The sequence below is a fragment of the Zalophus californianus genome, chromosome 12, assembly GCF_009762305.2.
Source record: "Zalophus californianus isolate mZalCal1 chromosome 12, mZalCal1.pri.v2, whole genome shotgun sequence".
Classification (NCBI taxonomy): Eukaryota; Metazoa; Chordata; class Mammalia; order Carnivora; family Otariidae; genus Zalophus; species Zalophus californianus.
Window position 1 is genome coordinate 90,281,764 of NC_045606.1, and position 27,270 is coordinate 90,309,033.

The window sequence follows — 27,270 nt, forward strand, 5'->3', positions numbered from 1 at the left end:
TGAGCGGAGGAGGTTGGCTGGCTTCGGGACCTGCAGACCGCAGGGCAGCCAGTGTGCCTATGGTGTGTCTTCAGCAACAGCAATCACCACAATCCGAGCTCCCGCTTTTGGGGAGCATGCTAGCATGCCAGACTTGGCCCCGGCGGTTTCATCTACGAGATTACATTTCACCCTCTTCGTCTAGGAGGCTGCAATGATAGTCTCATTTTAGAGGTGAGAGGTAGGATCATCAGAGAGATGAATTACTTGGTCAAGGTTGCAAGTGTGATTCAAACACACACATTTCTGACTCTTTCACCACGTCAGCAAATAAAAGGCACCTCTTAATATCATTCATCTTTGCCAGAGAATAATACACTGAGATATTATATATTATACATTATATATACCTCTAAATATCCATATAACTCCCATTACACTGAGAAAATGTAAAAGTGTCGTTGAACACTATATTTGATGCACAACAGATGTTAGTCCTCTCCTTCCTTTATAGGCTACACCTATTTTCGATTAGTTCCAAACTGGTTTTGGCTTGTGTTTCAGGGCCTAGGCTTGTGTGAATTATCAGGGCAATTCAAAAGCGCAGAGTAAGCTCACGCCAGAAGTCAATTTTAGTCCGTTTACGTGGGATAGAGTTAAATCTTGGCCAGGATCAAGTTTTTCTAGATATAAAAATACATGTTGTATCAGTGAAACTCCTTTGGAGTTAGAAATATAACAGACTTTCAAAAACTAACCACCCTCTACCTAGACTATATGATCACGTGCTTTATTAAAGACTCATTTATACACTTCATTCAGATTATGGGAGTGAGTTTCTGCTATCATTACGGATTGACTTTATGGATCTTTTTAAACATTTCTCTTTATGTTCTATCTTTTAAGCTGAATAGACTTTCTTCTTGGACATCATAACCATTATCCTGAGGGTTAATAATTCATAAAGCCAGTGATGAGAGCCTAATTATTTTGAGTAAGTCTGAAATTTACTGGCAAGCGCTGGAGGAAGGGACTGGCAAAGACTAACCCTCTTCATGCTATTATTTTAGGGGGAATTTCCCCGGGCAAGTTGGAGCTAAATGGAAGGGGGATGGTAAATCTTTGAAATAGTGTCGTCATCTTTCTCTATGCTAAAATAAGCAAGGTAATTAAAAGGGCTGCCATCCTGTAATTACCAAGGAGTCCTGCCTTATGGACGGAAGTGGGGCTTTGTTAGACAACAAACATTCGAGCTTGTAATCTAATATGAATAATGATCCAGACACATGAGCAAGATCTATTAAACAGTGATGGCAAACAGCCACATGCTGCCTGGATGAATCACTCAGTGCATCATCCAGAAAGGGAACTAATTTTTTTAAGCCCAGTAATGCAGTACTGCTCTGGTTTAGGGTTTGTAAGGTTGACAATCAATAGATGGCCTAAGAGGATTCACTCCCTTTGGGATGCAGGTCAGAGTGTGCAGTCCTCAAATCCCTTCTATCTAGATGTGTCCTATGCATTTTGTTTAATTAATGCTTCTGAAATAACAGATCTATTTTGGCATTGAATGTCACATATGGACTTGAACTGGTTTTTGTCTTTATACTCTGTTTGAGCTCTGCCAGACCTGCCTGTGAATGTGTAGTTGGTTGAAAGTTGGAATCAGACAAGAGAGCAAAGGTAAGAATCAAATATATAACCCTGAAGGACAAACTTCCCCGAGCAACCACAGTTTAGAAGCATCACAACTCTATATTAAATGTGGAATGCCTGACTTGGCCATCTTTACTTCTAATTAATATATTGTTTCCTTTGGACTCAATCTTTAGAACGAGCTAACTCCTTGATTCCCTCTTTGAGTGTTTCTTTGTCTTTCTGAGACCCAAAGACACTGCTGAATTTACTGGATTTATATTTATACCAAGTCCCCTCCCCCAATTTGATATAAGAAGTTTCCTTACAGAGAAGTTTTATCACATAAGATACGATGAGTAAAGCACTTGCTAGGAAATGTCATCTTCTTGTAAAAACTCAAATCACAATTACCTCTGGCAATGGTGGACAGATAATGCCATGGAAAAGGTAGAACAGACAATTGAAATCCACCAATAAGCCTCAAATCTCATTCCAGCCCCAAATTTCAAATGCTTCCCTACTCCCAACTGACTTTCTTCAGAGTCGAAGGTATGCTGAAAAATATGAACTGACTTGAGATACATTCGTTCTTTTTTAGTTTTCAAAAATTATAAGCTATTTGTCTATAAGTTTGAGATGAGAAAAGATATAAAACACTCTTCTTTATAAGTAGCCTTTAAAAAGTCAGTTTAACTCACACTGTAGCTACACATCCCAATGCAAACATGTATGTCCATCATGTTATGAGTTAAATTAGATTTTGTGCTAGTCTGTCACTTATAATCTCATTTATATTAGAAAATATAATTGGGCATTTATAGAGGGGAGAAATGTAGAGGTTCAGGGAATTGCTCCTTCCCCACTTCAAAGTTTCCCACCAAAGGAAATGAGAGAGAAGAACAGATAGGGGTAAGGCAGGGGAGCAGCTCGAAGGTACTGATGTTTAAGGAAAAGAACCAGAAGGGCTAAGGAAGCTGAAGCTGCAGAGAGAATTGAGAGACAGGAAATTTCACACAGAATTCTCTGGGCGGTTCAGTGATTGGGCTACCAGGGAAATGGACCCTTCCTCATTGCCACATCCAGATCACCCTGCCCTCACCCCTGAGACTGAGCCTGGATTTCAGGATTTCCATCCACTAAACCCATTCCAGATCACAGGTCAAGAATCAGAGCTTGGAAGTCATTATCCCAGGAATGTGTCCCTTCTCAATTCCTGCCAGTTTTAGCCATTCGTGTCTTCCACAACACTAGATAGGTCCATATTGGAACCGGTTGGTGGTCTTAAGTTTATAAACCTCTGGTTCTCTATCAAACTCCTCCTGTTCTGTTGGCATCCCTGCCTGTGCCCTCGGATACTGGTCCTGATTTTCTCTGACTTTACTGCATTTGACTATTGGCCTCCACAATTATGACAGAGGCCAGAACCCTAATATCTAACACACCTGCAGTCTTAACATCTTCTGGCTTACTTTACCCAGTTACCTCATTTATCACAGTATAGACAGGGATCTAACTTAGTGAATGGGATATAAAAAGTGCCCAATAAATACTGAATGATAGATAAAATGAACTAAAAATCAGCTATGCATTTAAAGAAGCATATGGAAAATATGAACATTGAGAAGTATTCATATGTGGAGTCAATTTAAGATTTCAGGAACCATGTCACCTCATCAGCTGTGAATCACTTTATCATGACAGTGAGTATTCCGTGGGCCTGATATTTATGCAATCACATAATAGCTAGATGTGTTGGACATGTTTTTTGCGGATAACTCTGTCACACCTTCAGGAAGAATGAGAAGAGTATTTGGTAATGTAGACTCCAGGAAGAGACTTGCGCTGTCTCAAGAGTTTTCTAGACATTATGATACCTTACGACATTCGCCAACTTTCTGCTTTCTCATCTTAGGTAAACCTGAGACAAAAGTGGTTAATAAACCAAGAGATCCTAACTTGGCCTCTTCAGCATAATAATTTTCTTCTGCTGTTTTCCTTTGCCCAGTTCCATTTTCTTCAGTCCATAAATCATTGCTTGGGGTTCACATGGTTACTATGCTTCCCTTCATTTCCCTAACCATTGTTTTCAGACACAAGATGAATCTATCCATCAACCCAAGGAGGATCAAGCAACTGAAGATAGGCTGATCACATGAGATCAACTAGGCACTTCCAACTTACAAGCTTCCCGAAGTTTCTCTTTGTCATAGTGGAATCCTTCATAGTCTTGTAAACTGATTTTGTTCACCCGGATCCTCAGGCGGTCTGGGACAGACTGGGGACTGCAAAACAAGAATCGAGTAGTCAGACAAATGAGTGAGTGGAATTGCGAGTCACATGCACCTGGAAGGACTAACGGCAATAATGTCTCTTCATGCTTGGAAGAAAAAGTTCTCATTTAAACCAGAATTGTAGGTTCTTGACCAGAATACGGCCATTAACTGGAGAATACATCCCCAGAAACCTCAAGTTTCTGGAATTTAGGTAAGAACGTGGAAATGGGCAGAAAAAAGCTTCTGGAAGCTATGCATATCCTGTTTACTATTAACTTATTAAAAGTTCTAGTAAGATCATGTGTTTAGCTTCACAATAAATTAGACACAGTTAATCTGAAACAGTGAGACATGGCGTAGAGCTGTAAAAAACTGCTCTAGGAAAATATGCCCCTATCAGCCAAATACAGCAGTTTGACCCTCAGAAGAGACAAAAACAAACAAACAAACAAACAAACAAATAAAAAAAACCTTCTAAAAAGCAGACCAAGAACTGAAAAAGCACAGGATTGAGATCGAAATACCTCTACGTATCCCAACAGTCTGAGAGCACCTCTCAAAGCTTATGACGCCTGTGACGGTGATTTTGAGGGCCTCAAAATGATGAAAAAAAATTTAATATATGCATGATGTACTTTCTTTAGAAAGGGAATGAAGTTGTAATTCATTTAAAAAAAAACTCAATCCAAACTGGTTCAGGATACATGTCAAACAATTAAAAGAGGGTGGCACCAAGCTTTCTGAAGCATCCTGTTCACTCACAGAATGTCCATGGATTGTACAAAATATTTTCAAAATAGTCTAATCATCAGCATTAGTTGAGTGAAACAATTTTCATCATCACCACTATGGATCAATGCATTTCTTCAATGTATCAATATAACACAATCCCCACTTGTCCTTCAGTAGTATTACCTTATACTTAGATTTCATTGGTTCAGATAATTTTAGCAAAAACAGGATTGCTTCTCCTTTCTCGTGTTAATTGGATAAAAGCCACTATTGACCAAAGTAGAAAGAATAGCATTACTCTTCTATTCATTTCAGTAAAGGAGGGAAGGACTGGAAGAGGGAAAAGGGAAAGAAAGAGAAGAAAGAGTGAGAAGGAAGAAGAAAAAGATAGATGGCACGAGGGAGGGCTAAGATACTGTCAGGACCCCCACCTCAAACACACACATGCGTGAAATTTCACTGCAACTCTGAAAGGAGGGAAAAATAATTTAATCTCATTCTCTTGCCTAACACCTCATCTTAGGGCAAAGTATAGTAACTCCCTCCATATAGACTCCCACGCTAAGACCCCCAAAACAACATATAGATCCAACTATGGATGCATATGTGCACACCCATACATACTTCTCTTCCTCCTCCCACACAAAGATATTTAGATACAAGTGCATAAATTCTAAAGAGAGATGGTGGACAAATAAAAATGTCTGAGGTTCACTGGGTTAAAAACTAAGCCAATACGAAATACAAGATGGATAATTCTGAGGGAAAGTTTTGAGAAGACAAATCAATAGACTAGTCCATTCAAAGTGTGTCTGTGGGGTGTCCACTTTGTATTGGGCATTGTACCGGACATGGAATAGGCGTTGATAAGTAAAATGGGCATGAGCTGTGATGGGAAATAGGATTTGAAGGCATGTTTTGAGTTAGTGTTAACTATACACCTTAAATATCACAGGTATCCTTACATCATTTACAGACAGGGAAGCTGAGGTTCAGAAAGGTAAAGTGATTTTATGGTCACATAGCTGGACATAGTGGCAGAGCTGGGAGCAGAGTCTCAGACTCTTCACTCATCAGTTTCATGCTTGTTTTATTGTATGGTGCCAAGAATCCCATGGATTTGACAATAAAACCACAGAGCCTGAATTAACAAAGTCAAATGATCTCTATGTGGTGTTCAGACTCCTATCGCTAAGCAATCAACTGGGGGATAGTTAAGTAAACTGTGGTACGCTGAAACAAGAAAACACTGGGCAAATATTACAAATGAGTGTGTAGATCTACATCTTTTTAGAGGGAAGTCCCACTATAACATTGTGACATTGTTCAGTGAAAAAAAAAAGTCATGGAAAATTATATCTGGAATAATCTCCTTCATGTAAACTGTGGAATTTCAGCATTTGTATATGTACACAAGTGTCTAGAGAGAAGTTCGGTGAGCTATCCCAAGCAGTTATCTCTACATGACGGGATTTAAGGATTATTTTACATCGAAAATCATCATTTTTAGAAAAAGATCCTAAAATTATGTCAATATGTAAATAAATGATAACTCAGAACCAGAGTAAAAATAAGAGTTACAGCAAAGAATGTTAGGTATTAGATGTGAGTGGGTAGGAAAGGCTAGGAAAGAATTTAAGCAATTAACGGTGACCATACAGTGTGCAAGATGCTTATCCTGAAATTAAGAGGGTTCTGATCCTTTTATTTTCAAGTTCACCCTAGTGACCTGAAAAGATTGTAATTAAGAAATATTTCCCCACAAGTACATCAGGTAAGAGGGAAGCGGGAAGCACAGAATGTGGTGGCCCACCATACCCTCTGACGGGAGATGGGGGGAGGACAGAGGTTGAAGGAGCTCTACTTCAATACATTTTGAGATGACAGTAGGTCTAATGACAGTGAGCTCTAGCATTCTCCAGCGGGCTAGAGACATCAGGAGCAAGACCTGGTTCCAGCAGTAGCTGTAGAGTAGAAAATAGGGTTCAGAGAATGAATACAGACCAGTCACTGTACGTCTTTCTCCCAGGAGCTCCCCACTAGCTAACCAGTGCGCACCGCCTTTCTCACGGTCCGTCCGTGCCCGTTCCCTGCCCACATGCTTCTACCTCCCAGCTTTGCATCTGTGCCCACCAATTCCAGACACACACTGCTGCCTCCTGAGCCACAGCCTCCACCAATCTTCCTTACAGGTGGCACACCATGGACATACAACAGGAACTGTCATTTGAATGGAACTTTCCAGAATCCAAATGAACTCATGTACTATCGCACTTCACCTCCAGAGCGATCGGCTAGGTAGGGGACAAGAAAACGGAGACTCAGTAACTGCTTGTCACTCTCCCCCATCCCACCTTCTTATACACTCACTCGCTCGCCCTCAGCGCCCATCTGTTCCTGGCGACCAGCAATGCATCCCATGTTCCCACCAGCAGCAGCTGGCTTAAACCCACTCTTCTGATGAGGGTACCTGGTGTTTGGCCTGCTGTCAAGTGTTGGGGCCCATCCACAAATTTTAGGGCAATCCCGGGGTCCATGATGGAAATCTCCTTCAAATTCTTTTGGATCCTGGCCTAAAGACTAGGCAGCTCAGCAGAGTGCAAGAGCTCAGGCTCTGAGTCAGATTGCCTAGCCGTGAAGTACACTTCTTCCACCGGTTAATCAGGAAACCCTGTGCTTCAGTTTCCTCCTGGGTAATGTAGAGATAGGAACAGGATCCACTTCACAGAGATACTGGGAGGATGAAATGAGTCAATACAGAAAAGTGCCTGGCACATTGTAAGTGCTCAGTAGACACTAGCTATTATCAGGACAATCATTATTCTGAAAGCTGCTCCCCTAACATACGGTTCTGCTAATAAGCAGTAGCATCTGCTGCTGCCAGGTAGTGGGAGAAGTTTAGGGTGCGTGCTGGGGCCGCCCTAGGCCTTCTGACCCGCTGCTGGGCTTCCTCAGAGGAGAAACGGTCTGGTCTGGACAGTGCCATCATTCTCCTGGACCTTCTCGCATAGGTATTTTACAGGCCAACCAATAACATGAAAACAGACAACTAGAAGGTGGGAAAGATAAAATACACAGATACTAAGTGAAAGCCAAGTAATTCAATTGGGTCCCTTTATGTCAAAATATATTAATGTCCCATTAATGGCTGAGTGGAGGCGGATGATGACAAAGCTGTTCCTTGGAGTCTGCGGAAGAGCAGTGCCACTAGTTTTCTAAAATTGCATTTTCCCAAGAAAGTTAGTAGAGCATAGAAGAGATGAACATCCTGGATAAAAATGGATTTGCCTCCATGCCAACATCTACCGCCAACTATCCCGATACTGATGCAGGCTCTGTAGCAGGGGTTCTAAACCAGACTTCCTTGGAATCACTCAAGGTTCTGAAAAGGAACTCAACAATCTTGGAATTCCCTTTGAAATCAAGACAGTGACCTCAACCTATCACTTCCTCACAAATTTCCTCTGAAATGTCAAGACTGAGTTTTTTGTGCATGATGGAATTTCATGGCTCTGGACATAACTCCCAAATGTCCCCATGACAACTCCCTCAAGAACTACCATAAAGCATCTCATTAAGTTCACGCACTTGGGCTCCAGACCACACCTTCCCATATCCACATTACACACACCTGTTACCTTGAGGTGCTGGAGGGGCAGGGGCGAGGTGGAGCACCATCCAGACAACTCTCAGAACACTCACTGCTACTCAACTTACATCTTCCTTACTACACAGGTTTCTCTCAGTCCTCATAACACACTCTGCTCATGCCAGCCTTCTCACATGGATACCCGTTACGGACCAAGACAATGAGTTGGGGGCTTTTGTTCCCCAAGGTCACTTCACAGCCAGCAACACCACATTAATTCCCTCTTTTCACTGGAAACATGAATCACCTGGGAATAATATCCTTTAATATTAAGACACTAAAACACAGTGTGTAATGCAAGACGCAAACTCAGAAGAATCTTAGTTCCAATCCGAACTCTGTCAATTAACACATGGTTGACATTGAGAACTCTGAAGTTACCTTGGCTAAACTATTTTCTGATCTGAAAATGGAACTGATAGTAGGAATATGTGAGCATTAAATGGGAAAATACATGTAAGGCAGTTAGCATATCCCTGGTAAATAGTGTTAAGTTATTGTTGTTCTATTTTTATTAATACCCTGATGCTTCAACTTCCATAAGCCTTTTTTAGAAAATTTAATCCTAGATAATATCATAGCAGAAGGCAGAGTTACAGTTGTAAGTAGCAGTTAGTAGATACCAAACCTTAGCAGAATGACAGTTTGATGACACAGGCAGGGAGACAAAGATTCAGAGTTACGTCGCCATCTTATAGTCCGTGGGATGAGAAAGCAAGTGGGGCCCGCGAATGTTGACAAGATATCTTAAAGATACTGAGAATATAAATCCTCATTCATGTTACAGGAGGCCCTTAAAATTCTATAATTACTCTACATTTTGTACTTTGTAAATGTCCAATTTCCATTAACATTTTTAAATGCTTCAGGGTAAGATCTGCCCCTTAAAACACTCGTGTAGATTCACTGATTTTTATGATGAATTCTAATTTAACCAGGAATTTGCTACTCATATATAAAGAGTTAGTTTTCCTTTGCAAGGCAGAAAACATCACAACTTTGTCTGCCTTTCTCCTTCCAGGCCTGATTTAATCGGGATACATTGCTTTAATTTCTTTCAAGCAATGTAAATGTGAGATTCTATCTGATCATAAACTTGATGTAATAAAGTATATTTCTAACTAATCTTTAATAGGATTCATTTGAACGGGCCCTTGTTTTATGAATGGACTTTAGTGTGAAGTCATGGCACAAACCACTATTCCTCTTCTTTACAACTCCGGCACCTAAAAGAGTCTGGCCCATGTTGTTTACAATAAATGTTTTTAAACAAATAAACGAATGAAATGCAGGAAAGCTGAATTCCTCTGGGACAACACATGGCCCTTTAGCACAGTTTGACATCATCTGAGCCTCTCCACAACCGTTTTTCTCTTTGTGAGCCCTAGGCAAACCCTGATTGGGTTGTCCATTTCTGTCCTTTTTCTGTCCAGCTCTCTGAGATCTGGAGGTAAATCCATGCTGGATTATGCTCCTTTGCATCTTATCTCTAGGGGGATCTGCACAAATCGAAAAGAACATACAAATGGTAGATGTCCCTACCAGAAAAGTATGTATACCATTTCAGGACTGCCTGTTCTTCAATTAAATAACAGTGAACCAGAAACATTTACCACAACCTTTCATCAGCTATCAAGCTGGGCCTTATTTAGATATAATTATACTCAATAGCTTCCTTTAGCAACTTCCTAGAAATTGCTGCAATTTACCCTGGGACATTTTCAAGCTGCCACTGACAATAACCTATCCAAAAACACATCCAAGTGGGCCTCTTTGCATTGAGCAGTAAAATCAAATTGAATCAAAGCTTCTGAACAGAGATTTAAAATGGATTTCTGACACCTGCCGAGTTCACAGAGAACTCTTATAATTCAGTTGCCTTCTGCCTAGAGTAGAGAACAATGCCTCTGATACGTGAAAAAAAATTTAAAGGACTTTTTGAATTTGGAACCAAAGATAAGCCAAAATCACACTAACAGCAATCATGAGTTCCCACTGTCCAACATGTTCTGCTCCAGAAAGTACTTTTTTCCCCCACTTCCAAAATAGAGAAAGTACTTTTAAAGGTTGTTAATTCTTTTTCAATAGACGTTGTTGGGGTGCCTGGGTGGCTCAGTCTTGATTTCGACCCAGGTCATGATCCCAGGATCCTGAGATAGAGCCTGGTGTGGGGTTCCGCATTCAGCAGGGAGTCTGCTTCTCTTCCTTTCTCTGCCCCTCCCACCACTCACAATCTCTGTCTAAAATAAAGAAATAAATCATTTAAAAAAAGATTCTCTCTCTCTCTCTCTCTCTCTCTCTCGCCCTCTGCCCCTCCCCCGCTTGTTTGCTCTCTCTAAAAAACAAAAACAAAAACAACCCTTAAGTTAATTAAGTTCTTGACTTAAGACATCCATTTGTGATATGTCATAGTTACAAATTATTTGAGACAGCTATCCCTCTAGATCTCTAATAAGATAATGGAATTAAAGCATTGCAGAGTTGGGAGAAAACTTAGATGTTCACTAATTCACTATTTGCTATTCCATCTGATTGTCCTTTACTCTATGATTGCATCTATGGCTGTTCCATCCCTGCTTGACCCTCCTCAAGTGTGGAAGGTGCAGGATAGAAGTGCCCTATTCTTTGTTTAGACTACTGTAAGCATTTATGAATTCTTCCTAAGGAATCTGTATCTCTCTCCATAATGTATTGACTTTTCTTCTACCATTCAGGTCAGAATTGGGTTTTAAGTCACTGGGATAATCAACCACAGACACTAATGGCAAAAGAATGTAAACCTGAAGCACCAAAGCTAGACACCTACTAAAGAAACCATTTGCCGATTTAGTGGCTAATAGATTAAAAACAGGTTTTAAGTTCCAAATATCAGAGAACTTTTATGCAATTTGTGGAAACAAAAAAATTTTTTTAAGTTTTCTGGAGATCTTCAAATACATACTAACACACACATTTTCATGCTTTCTAGTGAAATACATTTTTATGTTTCTGAAATTGCAAGAAAGGAATATGCAGCAGAGTGAAATTAGCATGTGGTCATTACAGACAGTCTCTTCTGCTGGGCGTGAGGTTCCTGGCATGCCAAGGAGAAGCAAAGACAAAGAACTAGTAGTGGCTTCGCTTGGTGGCACCTGCAAACAGCTCAGCAAGTAGAGCAGCTTCATTTCTGCTTGAAAGGAAAAGAAACAGGCCAATGGCCTTGGTCGAGATTTCAAGGTCTCCTGACCATCCAGTTCTTTTTGTGATAATGAACGTCACAGCTATCACTGGCCCAGTCATCAACTCTGATGTGACTTTTATGTGCCCCCGCATATATATAACGTTACAACTTCTAGGTACCAGAAGCATAGATTTATTTTTTAAGTTGCAGACCCTCAAACTTTCCTCTACATGAGATCACACTGTCCCTTCACCTTCTCCTTTCCCTTTATTCATGCTCATTAAATCCACTTCTCAGTCCACACTCAAATGCCCCCTTCAGTAGCATTCCTCACTCTGGTTAACTCCTGAAGCACTTTTCTCTGGATTTCAGCTCAAAAGACTCTTCTGACTTTCCACCTGCTCCTTCTTTCTCCCCCCTGTAAGTCATCCTCCTTTAAATAGTGTTCAACTATGTATGCTTCTCTACCCCCTCTGGAGCACCCCCACAGACCAAGCTACTATCATCTTGTACCTAGACTGAGTGCTGTAGACTGAGCAGTCAGTGTGAAATGTAAATGTGCTCATGACATCGTGATTTTTCCCCCATTAAATCATGAACTCTTTGAGGACAGGATGCCCAGCCATATCTATCTTTGTTAAGCTGCTGCTCCCATATGGACTTACTAATTTTGAAATGAGAACTATTTTCCATGACAACGAACTACATTCTTCATCCCACCCACCTAATCATGCGTGCATCACTGGCCAGGATGGGGACCAGTCAACAGAAATTGGTTCAAGGGAAAAGTCAAATCCCATTACTGAACAAACAAACAAACAAACAAACAAACAAATCTCAAGGCTCATGCTATCCTCACACATGGGGTTGATTCTCTGGTTTTCCTCCGGTTAATACAAATGGAGAAAAATTTCTACTTGTCTTTAGATACAACCTACAGGTTTAAATCTCCCGAGAGTCTCCTATCCTAGTATTTGCTGAATTTTCAGGCAATTAGAGATGACAACCGTTCAGAAAACTTTACAGGCGCCTCAGACCTTAAGTTCCCACTTACACTCTTTTTATATTGTTTTGTGTTTAAAGAGTATAGGAGCTGGACAAATATCATGATGAAAGGCAAAGGAAGCAAATACCCCCAGGAAATACAGAGGGTTAGAAATTAGAGGTAGAAAATACAAAATGCCTTTTTGTAGAATCCTGCAAATTCAAGCTGCTGAATGAAGAACAGTCAAGAACAGCTGGGATGGGAATAAGAACTCAAGGCTGGTCTTTCGTCATACCAGGCGAGAATCATTTCTATCTCATGAGATAAGTCCATTTAATGGAGGCTTCCTGGCTATTAAAAATGACTAAAGATTCTATCATAAACTACTAATATGGACTACTTTTAATAGCATAGCCTGCAGTGGCTTGGAGAATTCTTTTGCTGCTCTGATTGTACAGAGGTCCATTAATTACTATCCGCAGTGGAGTAAGGCACCACTGGGCCTGAACCAATGAGACAGAATCGGATAATGTTACTCTCAAGCCATCCAAATGGCTTCAGAGCTCATGTGCTCAGAGAGACTTTTTTTTTTTTTTTTTACTTCAGGTTTCAATTTCTACATATCAAACAAAAGGAAAATCCAACATTTATTGGCTGTTTAAATGCTAAAATCTTCCTTTGGGTTTGCAGTCACAAGCTGTTGGAATATCCTGTTCTTATCTGGAACTGATAAAGAAACTGACTTTCTTTGCTGGAAAGGAGTGTAGAGCAAGTACTGGGATTTGTATAGTCTAAAAAGTGTCATTTCAGGGCACCTGGGTGACTCAGTCGTCAAGCGTCTGACTCTTGATTTTAGCTCAGGTCATGACCTCAGGGTCATGAGATCGAGTCCCAGGTAGGGCTCCACGCTCCGCGAGGGAGTCTACTGGAGATTCTCTCCCTCTCCCGTTGCCCCTCCCCCCCCACCCAAATGCTGTCTCTCTCAAATAAATAAATCTTTAAAAATTTTTTTAAATAAAAATTAAAGTGTCATTTCACAAAAGAAAACACTGCAGCCCTTCACATATATCATAAAGGACTAAAATGGGCTACAACTACGAGCATATTTGCTCATCTTCTAGGAACCCTGTGCACTTTGATGAATAAAGTTGTGGTATTTGAGTGAGGGTAACATTTATTAAAAAAAAAAAAACAAATCCTAGAGTACATGTAATTTTTAAATATTGAACACTTATTTCACCTCTGATCCTATAGGAAAAAAATAAAATTGAGAATTTTTTTTAAGGAAAAATAACCAACAAAGCAGAAGCCAAAACTGCATAAGGCAATAATGATGTGAAAATAAATGTGGCCATCTTATTAAGGTGGAGAGATGTAACCCGACTTAATCTGAGCAAGGACCGAACACATGAACTACCAGATGTGTTCCTACTGAAAACCACAGAGCAAAGGAAGTGGTTCTGCCTCCCCTAGGAAACATGCTCGGTAAGAAGAGGATTCCATATTTGGTTCAGATCAAGAAAATTAAAAAGTAAGTATTGGCCTAACAATAAATGGCATTACATAAGAAATGCTTCCTTAAATGGTTTCAGCTTTCTGTATAAAACATTTTACGGAAGGACACAGATACTTTCTTAAAATCTGGGGATTTAAGAAAATTCACAAAACCATTTTTCGTATTAGGTATTTGGTATTTTATCGTGTTGCATTCTGACTCATGTTCCCCTCCAGGTTGACCGTGGCTTGCCAAGGTCTGGAATACTCCGTGGTGCTGCATCCGGCTCCCAGCAGTGGGGGGGACACCACCTCTTTCCTATTCATCCGCGCACCGCTGGGGGAAAAACTACATCCCCCACTCAAAGCACAGATGTGCTCCTGCAGCCTCCTGCTTGCTTGTCAGAGATCCATGAACAAATCAGAGTCCCCAAACCTGACTCCCCTGTCCAAGTCAGTAAATTTAGCCAATTAGGCAGAAACTGTCCTCACCACTCTCTAATACCTAACCCAATAACGAAGGGAATTTTTTGTTTTTTAATCATTCTTCTTGTTGGTGTCAAAAATGGACAGAACAAAGGGCGCCTGGGTGGCTCAGATGGTTAAGAGTCTGCCTTTGGCTCAGGTCATGATCCCAGGGTCCTGGGATCGAGCCCCGCAGCGGGCTCCCTGCTCAGTGGGGAGTCTGCTTCTCCCTCTGCCTCTCTCTCTCTCTGTCTCTTATGAATAAATAAATAAAATCTTAAAAAAAAAAAAAAAGGGACAGAACAAAGACACCCTGCTAGAACAGGACTTGTAAAAATCATATAGTTCTAACCCTACAACTACTAGTCAACAAAAATAACTATAAGATTTGATAGTAAACTTGAGAAAAAAAAGTTCCTTAAGATATACATTTAGTGCTAGACTAATAAATCGCTTGGGTGATGAAGAGCAAACACAAATTAGTTAAAATACTAATTAGTTACCAAAACTAAAAAGAAAATAATGGAAGAGAGAAGAAAAAGGATGGTTTCTGCAGAGAATGTCATGATAGAATAAGAAAATAATTCAGGGTACTTTTGCTGGGGTACTTTTCCCTCTCTCCTCTCACTTACCGTCTTCCAGAGCAAGCGTCTACCGGAGGCAGTATTTTAACATTTCATAAGCCAAGAACCTCTCATCAAGGAAACATTTAATTGTTTTACTTTGCCTGAGCAACAAAATATCATCAGACCGAAAGATTTATATCCCAATTAAAGAACATAAATCACCTCTCTTGAGAGCAGGAGAGTCTACATGATGAAGAAAAAGAATATCATTACGGTTCTCTATAATATAAAGCTGAAAACTTTGGCCTTTTTGTTCCATTTATAATCCTTCCAACACTACTTTCATTTCAGTCAAATATCTTAGCTATAACTTTGGAACTTGCTGAATTCATGTTTAGAATTTCATTTTCTGACACAAAATTTGGTAAGTTCTGGGGACTAATTAAGTGTAGCATCAACAAGGATTTTCCCTTTCTGCCTTTAACAATGTACTTCCTTTTTATTTCCTGTAAGTGTTTCAGGGCATTATGACAGATTGGGAAGCTAAAATCACATTGGTATAATTAAATTAAAAATCTACAAATGAAATGTGCATTGCAGTTTATTATTACCTCAGCAAAACAATCCAAAATAAATACCCTCTTGGACTGCTCCAAAGAAATGTCTAGATTTCTTGGTTTTTGATATGTTCTTCCTACCCTATGGTGGAATAGAATATCAGTTATTATTGTAATACTGGAGTAAAAACTGAAATGTTTCTCTTTTTCTCTTTGAATGCAGTAAATCCATTAATAACACCATAGATTGCAGTTTATCTAAGATATAAATAACTACTTTCCAGAAGTATTTAGGGTTTTTTCCCTACATGGAGTGTCCATTTGTAAATAAATCTTTTGTTCACAAACACTAGCAAAATTACTCCCTTCCCTTTCATTTATAGCCTGTATTTCTATAGTTGCTTTTATTATAGTAATACCTTAGAAATTCATATATGAACAAAAATTTAAAGTTCATATTATTTGACCACCTTATTTTACAGAAACTGGATTTGGGTCCAGAGAGGTCAACAACAACCTTATTGCACCCAAATAGTTAATATCCACACTCTGCTATAAATAAAAGAGCAATACTCTTTAGCCCTTCTCGTACCTTTTCATAAAAAAGATTTTAAAGAATTAAACCATACATACAAGTCATATACACAAAGTTCAGTCTTCACACAGTTGGTGACAGGAAAAGAAATAAAACTAAAATTCAGTCAAATTTATCTAGTATGATGCTGTTATGGGCTGGGTTGTGCACCCCCCTCCCAATTCATATGCTGAAGTCCTAACCCCAGTATTTCAGAATGTGCCTGTACTCGAAGACGGGTCTTTAAGGAGGAATGAAGTTAAAATGAAGTCGTATGGGTGGACCCTAATCCAATCTGCCTGGTGTCCTTATGAAAGGAGATTAGGACAGACACACACACACAGAAGGAAGATCACCAGAAGACAACCACCAGCTATAAGCCAAGGACAGAGGCGTCAGGAGAAACCAACCCTGCCAACACCTGGATTTCAGACCTCCAGCCTCCAGACTGTGGGGAAGTAAATTTCTGTTGTTTAAACCAGTCAGTCTGTGGTACTTTGTTACGGAAGCCCAAACTACACAGATGCCTACTCAAGAGACTCACTAGAACAAATACATTTTACTTTTGTCCTACAACTACTGATTATAAAAAGATCACATAAATAGAAGAATGAGAGGCATCTCATTTTTTTACTTTCCCAAATTCCTACCTGGCTTAGAAGTCTCTGCTGGCTTGATGTTACTGTTTAGGATATTCAGACCTTAATTTCTACTTCTCCTAAAACTCAAGGTACATAGAATAATCTAAAAAGTTAATAATATATATACATATACACACACATATATATACATACATACATATATAGTTGTGTTATTGAACTAATATTACCTCTAAAGTCATTTTTAAATTTTGATTTCTTAAAATTTATTTTGATTAAATAAACAAAGAAATTCATAAATTTTCATACATTCATAAATTAAAAAAATTCATAAATTTTCTTCCTCCTTTGCCCTGCCCAATGGGCCTGGAGCACACACTGTACCTGAACCTTCCTACAAACTCGCCCCATGCCCCTGAAGCTGACTTGTGCAGTCGCCTCCTCAGGCCCTGCACCTCACGCCAACAACACCTGAGTAAATATTCCCTTCAGTTCTGAGGTGACCTTTTACTCTACGAGAAGTGCTGACTCGTAAGTGTAAGACTGTTTCTACACCTACGCAGACATGAATAATTCATCTCCAAAAATAAATTTTAAAAGCAACGAGATATAATTTTAAATGTTGAGGGAGTCCTAAATGTATTTTGCCTTACATAACTGTACCAGACGCTGTCATCTGTGTTTACCTTTGCTAAGAGAAGAACACAGGCTCCATCCATCCACCATAGCTGTGGGCATGACCCTTCCTTAGGAGCCACGTTCACAGACCAAACACCATTACGAACAGTTTCAAAAGACTCCCCGGGTCCTTTAGCTATACTAGAACTTATTTTTAACTGGGGTTTGTCGTTCTGACATTTTTCTTATAATAACACTTGAACTACAAACCTGTACTACTAAAGAGCCACAAGTTGAAACACTCAAAACTGAATTCTAAGTTATTATTTCTAAGTTTTCTTAAAAAAGGAAGAAGTTAGTCTAGTGTGACTGAATAAAATATATAAATCATATATGTGAAAATAAACACACATACAGGAAAACGATCAGAGGTTAGATCAACAGCGGCGTTTAGGGTCTTAAATGCCATCTCCAAAGCAGAAAGCCCTGGGTGTGAACTTTATCACTTTCTGACATATACTCTTAGTTAAGTTTCCTAATATTTCTTATTCTCAGTCTTCTCATCTATGGAATGGGAATAATGACAATTGTTACCACAAACAGTTACTGAGATACGAAGTTTGATCACAAGTCAAGGTGCTGATTAGCATAATATCAGACACATACTACCTTTCTGGCTAAATGAAAAAAATCCACTTGGATTCTTATGGAGAGCGAGGAGAAACAGCAATTAAATGTACTAAAGCAGTACAGGGCCTGGCTTCCCTGATCAGTCCTAAGGATAAAGGATGACCCTGTCACGTCCCATGGTAAGTCTTGCCTGCTTCAAGTCTTAGATCCCTTTGGGGCAGATTTCCATATACCCTAGGGTCATGTCCTGAATTTTAGCATAACAGAACTTCAGAGCTGATAGAAATCCAGGGGAACAACTGCATTTCATTTTTAATATTTGAAAAACTAAAATGCAAAGAGGTTAATACTTGGTTAATGTCATACAAATGAAAGCAGAGCGCCCCCTAGATCCTCAAAACAGCAGCATGTTACCATGGGAGTGCTACAGAATAAGGAGGAAGACACCCCAGTGAGAGATCTACATCTGCTCCTGATACCCCTTTTCTTTAAGGGCCTAGACCCCTGTGGCCATCTGAATGGGGATAAAAGCTCAGGTGGATTGGGGAAACTCTTGGAGGAAAGTTGCAGAGCATAGGGGAGAAAACCACCATCATTCCTGTTGCAGCCTGGGCTCAAGTTTGAAAAGTGATAGGAGATGAAGCTCAAGCAACTCTTACCTACTTTTCCTTGGAATTCTCAGTTCGGTATATCTGTTTTATGCAACCAGGAGAGAGGGTGCCATAAGAAGGGAGGAAAGCATGACATTATGACATTATTAAAGATCAAGAAACTGGACAGTGGAAAGTAAAATCACTAGGACGGTAACCCAGAAAATGTGAGAGTTGGGAGTAAGAGAAAAGAAAGAAGATGGGTTAGCAGTTTCCTCTGCTCAGTGGTTGAGTGAACAAATGGTTTTGTATTCCAGCCAGCCTGAAGCCAACTCTGATGTTTCCTTATCTGACTCTGAGCTTCATTAAATGCCATTTTTTTTCTGTTCTGTGGATATAGCCATTCTCTCCTGTCCTTTTAAAAATATGAACTTCTACTTTTCTCTCTTTATGGAAGTAATGCATGCTTACTAAAATCAATCAGAAAATACAGAAAGCCTAGAAAATATTATCCATAATCCTGTTACTCAGAGATAATCACTCTGAGATACAATAACAATGAAAACCTTAACAAGACATATATTTATAATTTCCTGAGTGCTTAGGCACTTTTGGTATCCTTGCAATTGATCTGGGGGTCTAGAAACTATGACCTAAAAATTGTAACCTGTGAATCAGAATCTGAACAGATTTCTGCCCCCGACATGAAGCAGTCTTTTGGAGGCTCAAGAGGTCCGACAGGAGTGCTTTTCATCCTGCCATTCTCAAGAAGGTTTGTGTGTTAGCCACCATCAGCTTTATTCATTCTCAGGCAAAGTAAGTATGATGGATCTTCTTGGCCACTTTAGAGGTAACCTCTCACAGTTTACAGAGGCATACATGTAAATTTCTACTTTGGCAATGTTTTTGCTACTCCCAAATAGTGTAGCTTGTAGTAAAATGGAGTTTATAGATAAAGAACAAAGGAAAAGAGAAAGGATCCGAATAGAGCACATCAAGTCTTACTTTCTAACTAAAGGGCCAATATTAAATAAACGAAATAAACAGACCCTTGACAGCACATTCGACAAATTCGTAAAAATGTTAAAACAAAAAATTTGATGTGACTAGTTGGAGAGTAGAATTACAGCATTTTTAGAAAGCACTTCCAAAGATCAGCTAGTTTACTTTGCTGGCCAGCACACAAATGTTAAACTACCTATGACCAGTTTGTGTTTTCTTCAATCACGAAGACCGAAGATTCTGATAGTTTCTCAATAGTAAACTTCTTAAACTCAACCCAAAATGGAACCATTAAAAAAAAAGACCTATCAAAAATACTTCTCTTTCTCTTACTAAAACTCCCTCTCTTCTTGGAACAAAAATCAATGTACTTTCATCCTTTACCATGAAGACTTCATTTATGGAAACCAATTTTAGAGTGTTGAATCATATTCAGCTTGTAGTCAAACATGACAGTTTATGCCTTTTTCATGGATCCATGTCCAACTCTACCTTTCCCAAGGTAACAAGCAAATCTGCACAACTTAGCAGTGGGAAATATCTTGTTTATGTTTACGTTGTAACAGTTGTGAAAGATGGCATATTACATTGAACATATGTTGATTGTAGTTCAAAATACAGTGGTTTCTCTGCAGATTTGTTTTGCTGAGTTTAGCTATAGTACTAAACTACAGTGGGAGAGTAGCGGATACAGTGTCATAGCTCTCTGCTTTTAAAAGGCAGCAGAGAACTTCTGGTTGTGGGCAAGGTAAGTAAGCACATGCCATTCTTTCTCCCCCCAGTGAATGCAGTTATAAAGTCTGGACAGGATTCATAAAGCAGCTATTTGAGAACTCTGAAAAGTAAATGAGAGCAGAAGATTAGAGAAGAAGATCAGAATATAAAATACTGTCAAATAGGGGTGAGCTCTCTCTTCTTTTTCCCTCCAGCAAACCCTGGTGTGGACTCCAGAGAAGCACAAAGCCTGAAATGAACATCAAATGCAGGTAGAGAAAGCTCTAAGAGAGCCCTTGAGCTCTGGCTTAAGGAAAAGAAAGGGACTCTGAATGCTCAGAAAAATTCAGATCTATCTTCCCCTTACCATTTTCTTACACCCCAGCATTCCCCACAGCAGCAATGATAAATGCCTTCAGGGACTTAGAATTGTGATGGAAGAGAGCTCTCCTCTCTGATAAAAGAAGCGGTCATCCCAAGAAGATGGGATAAACCAACATTGCTTTTATTCCCCCTCTTTCTGTCATATCATTGCTTGGTCCTGGACATGAACACAGTTGCAGGAAATATGCAGTAGAGCAAGGTAACTAAAACCTTAGATTTCTGGCTGAAAGACCAAAAAAGGGAGCCCTAAGGAACAGCAAAGGCCTGGGATGACAACAGAGAAGGAGGGGTGCAGGAAAACAGCCCCATAAAGATGCTCATGAACTCTCAGGTCCATCTTTAGGCTGTAAATGGGTGAATCTGGCCCTAAATACCTGTACAGTAGATGTTAGGAACTAAACTACAGGATAGTACAACCCAGATCCCACATTGGTAACTTGATGGTGCATACACACCAGACAGAGATATGAATAGCACTGCAAAGACTTTGAAAACAGAATTAACACTGTAACTGCAACTTTCAGAAGATGAGTCATAACTTGTGGCCTGAACTCAATTCAGTCAATTGCCTACTTAAATAATTAAGCTTCTCGGGGCACCTGGGTGGCTCAGTCGGTTGAGTGTCTGCCTTCGGCTCAGGCAATGATCCCAGGGTCCTGGGTTGGAGCCACAAGTCAGGCTCCCTGCTCATCAGGGAGTCTTCTTCTCCCTCTCCCTCTGCCCTTCCCTGAACATCTATATGTATCTCTCTCAAATAAATAAATAAAATCTTAAAAAAAATTAAGCTTCTCCTTTAAAGAACTGGGGTGTGGGGGGGGTGGGTACAAAATAAGCCCAAAGCAAGCAGAAAAAAAATAACATAAAGACATAAATCAATGAAATAGCAATCAGAAAGATAATTGTGAAAAATCAATAAAAACAAAAGCTGATTTTTCACAAAAAATTAATAAAATGGATAAGCCTTTACTAAGAATGGCAAAGAGAGAAAATCCAAATTACTAATAATAGGAATAAAAGGGAACTATGAATGCAGACCCCAAAGACATTAAAAAGATGAGAAACACTACCAATAATTCCACATATATTAACAACTGGAATAAAATGGGCAACTCCTCAAAAACTTCAAAAAACTACAACAACAACAACAAACCCACTGAAACTCACCTACAAAGAAAGAGATAACCTGAGTAGTCCTATAACTCCTAAAGAAATTGACATGGTTAAAAGGGGAAAAAAGAAACCTTGAAACCCAGATGATTTGTTGGCAAATTCTAACAAACATGTAGAGGACAAGTAACTCCAATTCTTCCTAATGTTTCCCAGATATCCTAATAAAGTACTTTAACAAATAAATCTACAACTAACAATCATACTCCATGGTGAAAAAATGGAATGGTTTCTCCCTAATATTAGAAGCAAAGCCAGGATAGCCACTGTAACCACTTCTATTCAGCATGATACTAGAAATCCTAGCTACTGCAATAAGGCAAAAGAAAAAAATAAAAGGCATATGGATTGGGAAGAAAGAAAACCACTCCTACTCACAGTTAACAAGTGTGACTATTTAGAAAATCCCAAGGATGCAACCAAACTCCCAGAACTAAAAAGTGACTTCAGTAAGGCCACAGGATACAAGGTCAACACATGAAAATCCATTGTAGTTTTATATACCAGCAACCAAAATTGAAAACCAAGACATATCTAACAGATATGTACAAGACCTGTATGTTGAAAACTACAAAACAATGATGCACAAAATAAATAAATGGAGAGACAATGCAGTATTCATGGATTGGAAGTCTCATAATAGTAAAGATGTCTACATTCCCCAAGTTGATCCGTAGATTCAACACAATTCCAAAGTTCTAGTAGAATTTTTGGAGATATGGCAAGCTTATTTTAAAATTTATGTGGAAAAGTAAAGGAACTTGAATAGCCAACACAATTATTTTTCTTTTAGCCAACACAATTTTTAAAATAAAGAATAAAGTGAAAAAATAACACAGCTAGATTTTAAGATTTAAAAGTACAATAACCAAAAGAACATGGCACTGACAAAGACACAAATACATAGATCAATGGAAAAGAATAGAGTGTAGAAATCGATACTTATCCATCCATATATATCCATCCATAAACCCCCAAATATACATCCAATTGATTTTTGATAAGTCTGTAAAGGCAATTCAACGGAAAAAATAGTCTTTTTAACAAATGGTGCTGGAACTATTGAACATCTAATGCAAACAAAACATTAACCTAAACCTCACATCTTATACAAAAATTAACTCAAATCATAGAATTGAATGCAAAATGTAAAACTCTATAACTGCTAGAAGAAAGCAAAGGAACAAATATTTATGACCTGAGATTAAACCAAAAGTTCTTGAATATAACACCAAAAACACATATACAGAAAAATTTGATAATTTGGACTTTGTAAAGAGAATGAGAAGACAAGATATATACTGGGGAAAAACATTGGCAAAACACATCTCTAACAAAGGACTTGGATCCAGAATATATGAGATACTCTCAAAACTCAACAGGAAAAAGCAAACAGCCCAATTTAAAAATAGGCAAAAGACTTGGGCAGATGCTTCATCGAGTAGTATATAATAGATGGCAAATAATGAAAAGACACTCATTAGAATGATTCAACGATTAAAATTTTAAAGGGCTGGCAATACCTAGTGCTGGCAGGGATGTAGAGCAAATGGAACTCTCTCTCATACACTGTTAGTAGAAATGCAAAATTTGCACTCTAGAAAATGGTTTGTCAATTTCTTATGAAGTTAAACATACACTTACCATATGACCCAGGAATTCCCTTCCTAGGTGTTTAACCTAGAGAAATGAAAATTTATATTTACACAAAACTTGTTCATCAATGTTGATAGCAGCTCTATTCATAACTGCCTAAAACTGAAAATGACCCAGATGCCCTTCAACAAGTAAATAGGTAAATAAATGGAAGCATCCATACAATAGAATACTACTGAGCAATAAAAAGGAACATGTGATTGATGTAGGCAACAACTCTGATAAATCTCAAAGATGTTATGTTGAAAGAAGTCAGTTGGAAAGGGTTACATATTGTATGATTCCATTTATGTGGCAATCTCAAAAATACAAAACTATAGCGATTGGTGGTTGCCAGAGGTTGGGATGGGAGATGCAGGGGTCAGGCAGCTTTCTGGGGTGGTAGAACAGTTCTGTATCCTGATTAGGGTGCTGGTTATATGAACCTATACCCATCTTAAAACTCCCAACTGCATACCAAGAAAGTCAATTATTGTATGTTAATTTTAAATACTAAAAAAAAAATAAAACAAATGTAATAAATACTTAAATAGTCATTCACACGGAAATACAACCAGAATCTGTAGTTGGATGCTTATCACATGGCATTGTGACTGTATTGCAAGTAACAGAATAGGTCTATCCCTGGCATGTCCATTTCTCTAGGACAGAAACCTTAGCTTTACAATCTCTCTATCTCCAGGATCTCACAGAACCCCTGGTATTTAAAGAAGGCACTCAATATTTTTTCAAAGATGAAAAACTGACTAAATTAGGTATAAATGGTTTACATTATTTCATTTGGTGGAGAACAGGCATAAATTGGAATTTAATAAGCAGTTAGTGAAGGATAAAAGTTCTAGAAAGATATTTTACAATTTTATACCTTTGTTATTTTTGGCATTAGCTGAACAGGAGCTGGTAGTTGGAACATTTAGAATGAATATTCATGATTTTATAAAATTTATAATATTCATGAATTTATAAAATTCAGTGTGCATAGGTGCCCTTCAGCGAGGACTTTACTACGAAGTCACTTAATTATAAAGATTTTTTAATTGAAGTATTCCTCCAGTAATCCATTAAGCTACATGCACAAGATTTGTGGTGAAATATTCTATTTGTTTAGTTTTGTTCTATTGGATAAAGCACTAAATAGTTTTCAATAAAACTCAGGCTTTGTATGTGGTCATATATGACCAAAAATAAAATTTCAGAATTCTTTGTATAAAGATGAAATTTCCCACGTGCAGAGACACTAGTAGTATGTTGCAATTCCTAAGAACCCATACGTTACATTGTTACTGCCATGACCTTCTCCCAACCAAAAAAAAAAAGTTTTTAGAAAGCTAGAGAGAAAGACTGTGCAAGTTGCTTTAAGAAACCAACATTTACTACAGGAACAGGAGAAAGAGGGGCTTCTCCCCAGAAGAGATCATCTATAGAAGAATTTTTCTGAGCAGAGAATGGCTGACCAAGAGTCAAAAAAAAAAAAAATCAGACAAGCTGAATCCAAGATACTGGGGTCCTGACTTTCATGAGGACCAAAGCAACATTAATGTGATTATTAAACATTGCTGAAAATAGCAAATAGCATGAGAGCGGGTCAAAACTCTAAACCACTGCTGTAATATGTAAAGACACTGCTTGTTCTCGGGTTTTTCTCCAGGCTCCTTCACAGTGTTTTCCTTTTTTAAATAGTCTAATTTAGGGGCGCCTGGGTGGCTCAGTCGGTTAAGCATCTGCCTTTGGCTCAGGTCATGATCCCAGGGTCCTGGGATGGAACCCCACATCATGGAGCCTGCTTCTCCCTCTCCCTCTGCCTCTCCTACTGCTTGTGTTCTCTCGCTCTCAAATAAACAAATAAAATCTTTAAAAAAATAAATAATTTAAAAATTAAAAATTAAAATACTCTAATAAGTTTTATTACATAAATATTTCAGAGATATGTAAATATAAAATCTATAATATGTAATATTTAATATATCATATATAGATATAAAATATTTTAGATCAACATTCAAGTTTTAAAGTGGCCACACCTAGGTGTTCTGCCTGTTACACCTTATCACAACAGTGACAGTTTACCTTATTGTAGTATACACACCTGGAACCAACAAAGAAGAGCCTTGTTTAAATTATACAACTAAAACTGTGATAGAAATGAGACAAATTCCACATGCATCTCTATTGTTGGTATTCTCGATTCTTTGAACTCTATCAATATAGCCTCTGAAAATCACTGAAAGCCATTCCTTGGGCTCCAATTTACTGAACAGGCCTTTTGTAGAATGTAGGATATACCCCCAGAATAACCTCCAAATTGAAAATTAAATGTTATTTTCCTATTGATTTTCTGGCCAATTTTAAGTTCCATGAAGGCAGCTCTCTATTATGCACAAAATGGTGGACATAGAGCAAGTACAAGGTAATGTTTTTGAAAAATGAATGAATAAATGTGTATTTGAGAGACTAGGACTGAAAGTAGATTATATGATTGAACTTCAGGAATCGTTTTGGCCTATTCCTAGATGATAGACATTGCACAATTCAATAACACATGTATCTTTCATTCCTTCATTCTGCCAACCAATGTCTCCGTTTGGTTTCAGAATACTTTTTGTTAAGATCTGTGATCAGGGCTGGGGGACACAAAAATTCCATAAGAAGATATGGTCATTGGGTGCCTGGGTGGCTCAGTTGGTGAAGCAACTGCCTTTGGCTCAGGTCATGATCCTGGAGTCCCAGGATCGAGTCCCACATCAGGCTCCCTGCTCAGCAGGGAGTCTGCTTCTCCCTCTGACCTTTCCCCCTCTTGTGCTCTCTCTCTCATTCTCTCTCTCTCTCAAATAAAATCTTTAAAAAAAAAAAAAAGATATGGTCATTGATCTCAAGTAGCCTAAGTCTAATGCACAACACACACACATAGAGCTAATGTAATTAATACCAGACTATTAAACCTTGAGAACTATAATAAGTGTATCAATAGTGAACTCCAGTGAGAACATAACTAATACGAAAAGAATCAACAAAGAATTCCTTGAAAAGCCAATGATTCAACTAGGGCTTAAGAGATACATAGGTTCCTCATAGGTGAAAGGTGGCAGAATGTAAATTGTTAAAGGTGTGAACTTTGAAGCCAAGCCATCTGAGTTTGCCTCCCAGTCTACCCCTTGTTAGCTGTGTGACCTTGAGCAAGTTACTGAACCGCTTTGTGCATCAGATTCCCCACAAGACCACGGCTGGAGATAACAGCAAATGTGCCGTAGGGCTGTTGGGGGAGTAATTAGTTAAGCAGTTAATGTCAAGCACCTGAACCAGTACCTGAACCAGAACAAAAGCTAAGCATCGGGAAGAGAAAGAAAGGGCAAGACAGAGGCAACAACTTTTTTATGTAAAAGAAGTCCTAAAGTGCTAAAGCAATTCTTTTTCACCAGAAAAAAATAAAAACATAGAATACATTAAGTACAAATTATTAACTACGGATGAAGCGTGTTTTGCTGACTCAGAGATAGTTTTCGGTCATTCATCTTTTATTACAATCATGGATTCTCCACCCAAATAATGCCCGGATGCATGTGCATGCACTCAAAACTCCACACATAATTTTTGGGGTCCGTTCACAAAGCAAGGACAACAGGCACCCTCCTTCGACCTCATCCCTGAGTTACACGTAATGGAATGGTCTACGGCCATTACAAACATTCCGTAAGAACCAATGCTTAGTATGGAGTTTTATACAACCCCATGCGATCATGGGCCCTAAAGTAACGCATCAAAAACCTACACCTGAACCCTTAGAGGACTGAGACAGATAGAACACAAAGAACCAGACAGCTCCATCTCAAATGACGGAGGG

The 27,270-nt window shown here is 38.8% G+C and overlaps 1 protein-coding gene across 9 annotated transcripts in view; it reads right to left on the reverse strand.

Annotated features, from left to right (window-relative positions):
- The window catches only part of DGKI (diacylglycerol kinase iota), a 453,056-nt gene that overhangs the window by 120,447 nt on the left and 305,339 nt on the right, over nucleotides 1-27,270 (reverse strand). For all 9 annotated transcript variants that reach the window (XM_035723279.1, XM_027573716.2, XM_035723281.1 and 6 more), the window contains one exon: nucleotides 3,799-3,899. In XM_035723279.1, coding sequence (XP_035579172.1) covers nucleotides 3,799-3,899 — 101 coding nt within the window. The remainder of the gene's footprint in view (nucleotides 1-3,798; nucleotides 3,900-27,270) is intronic.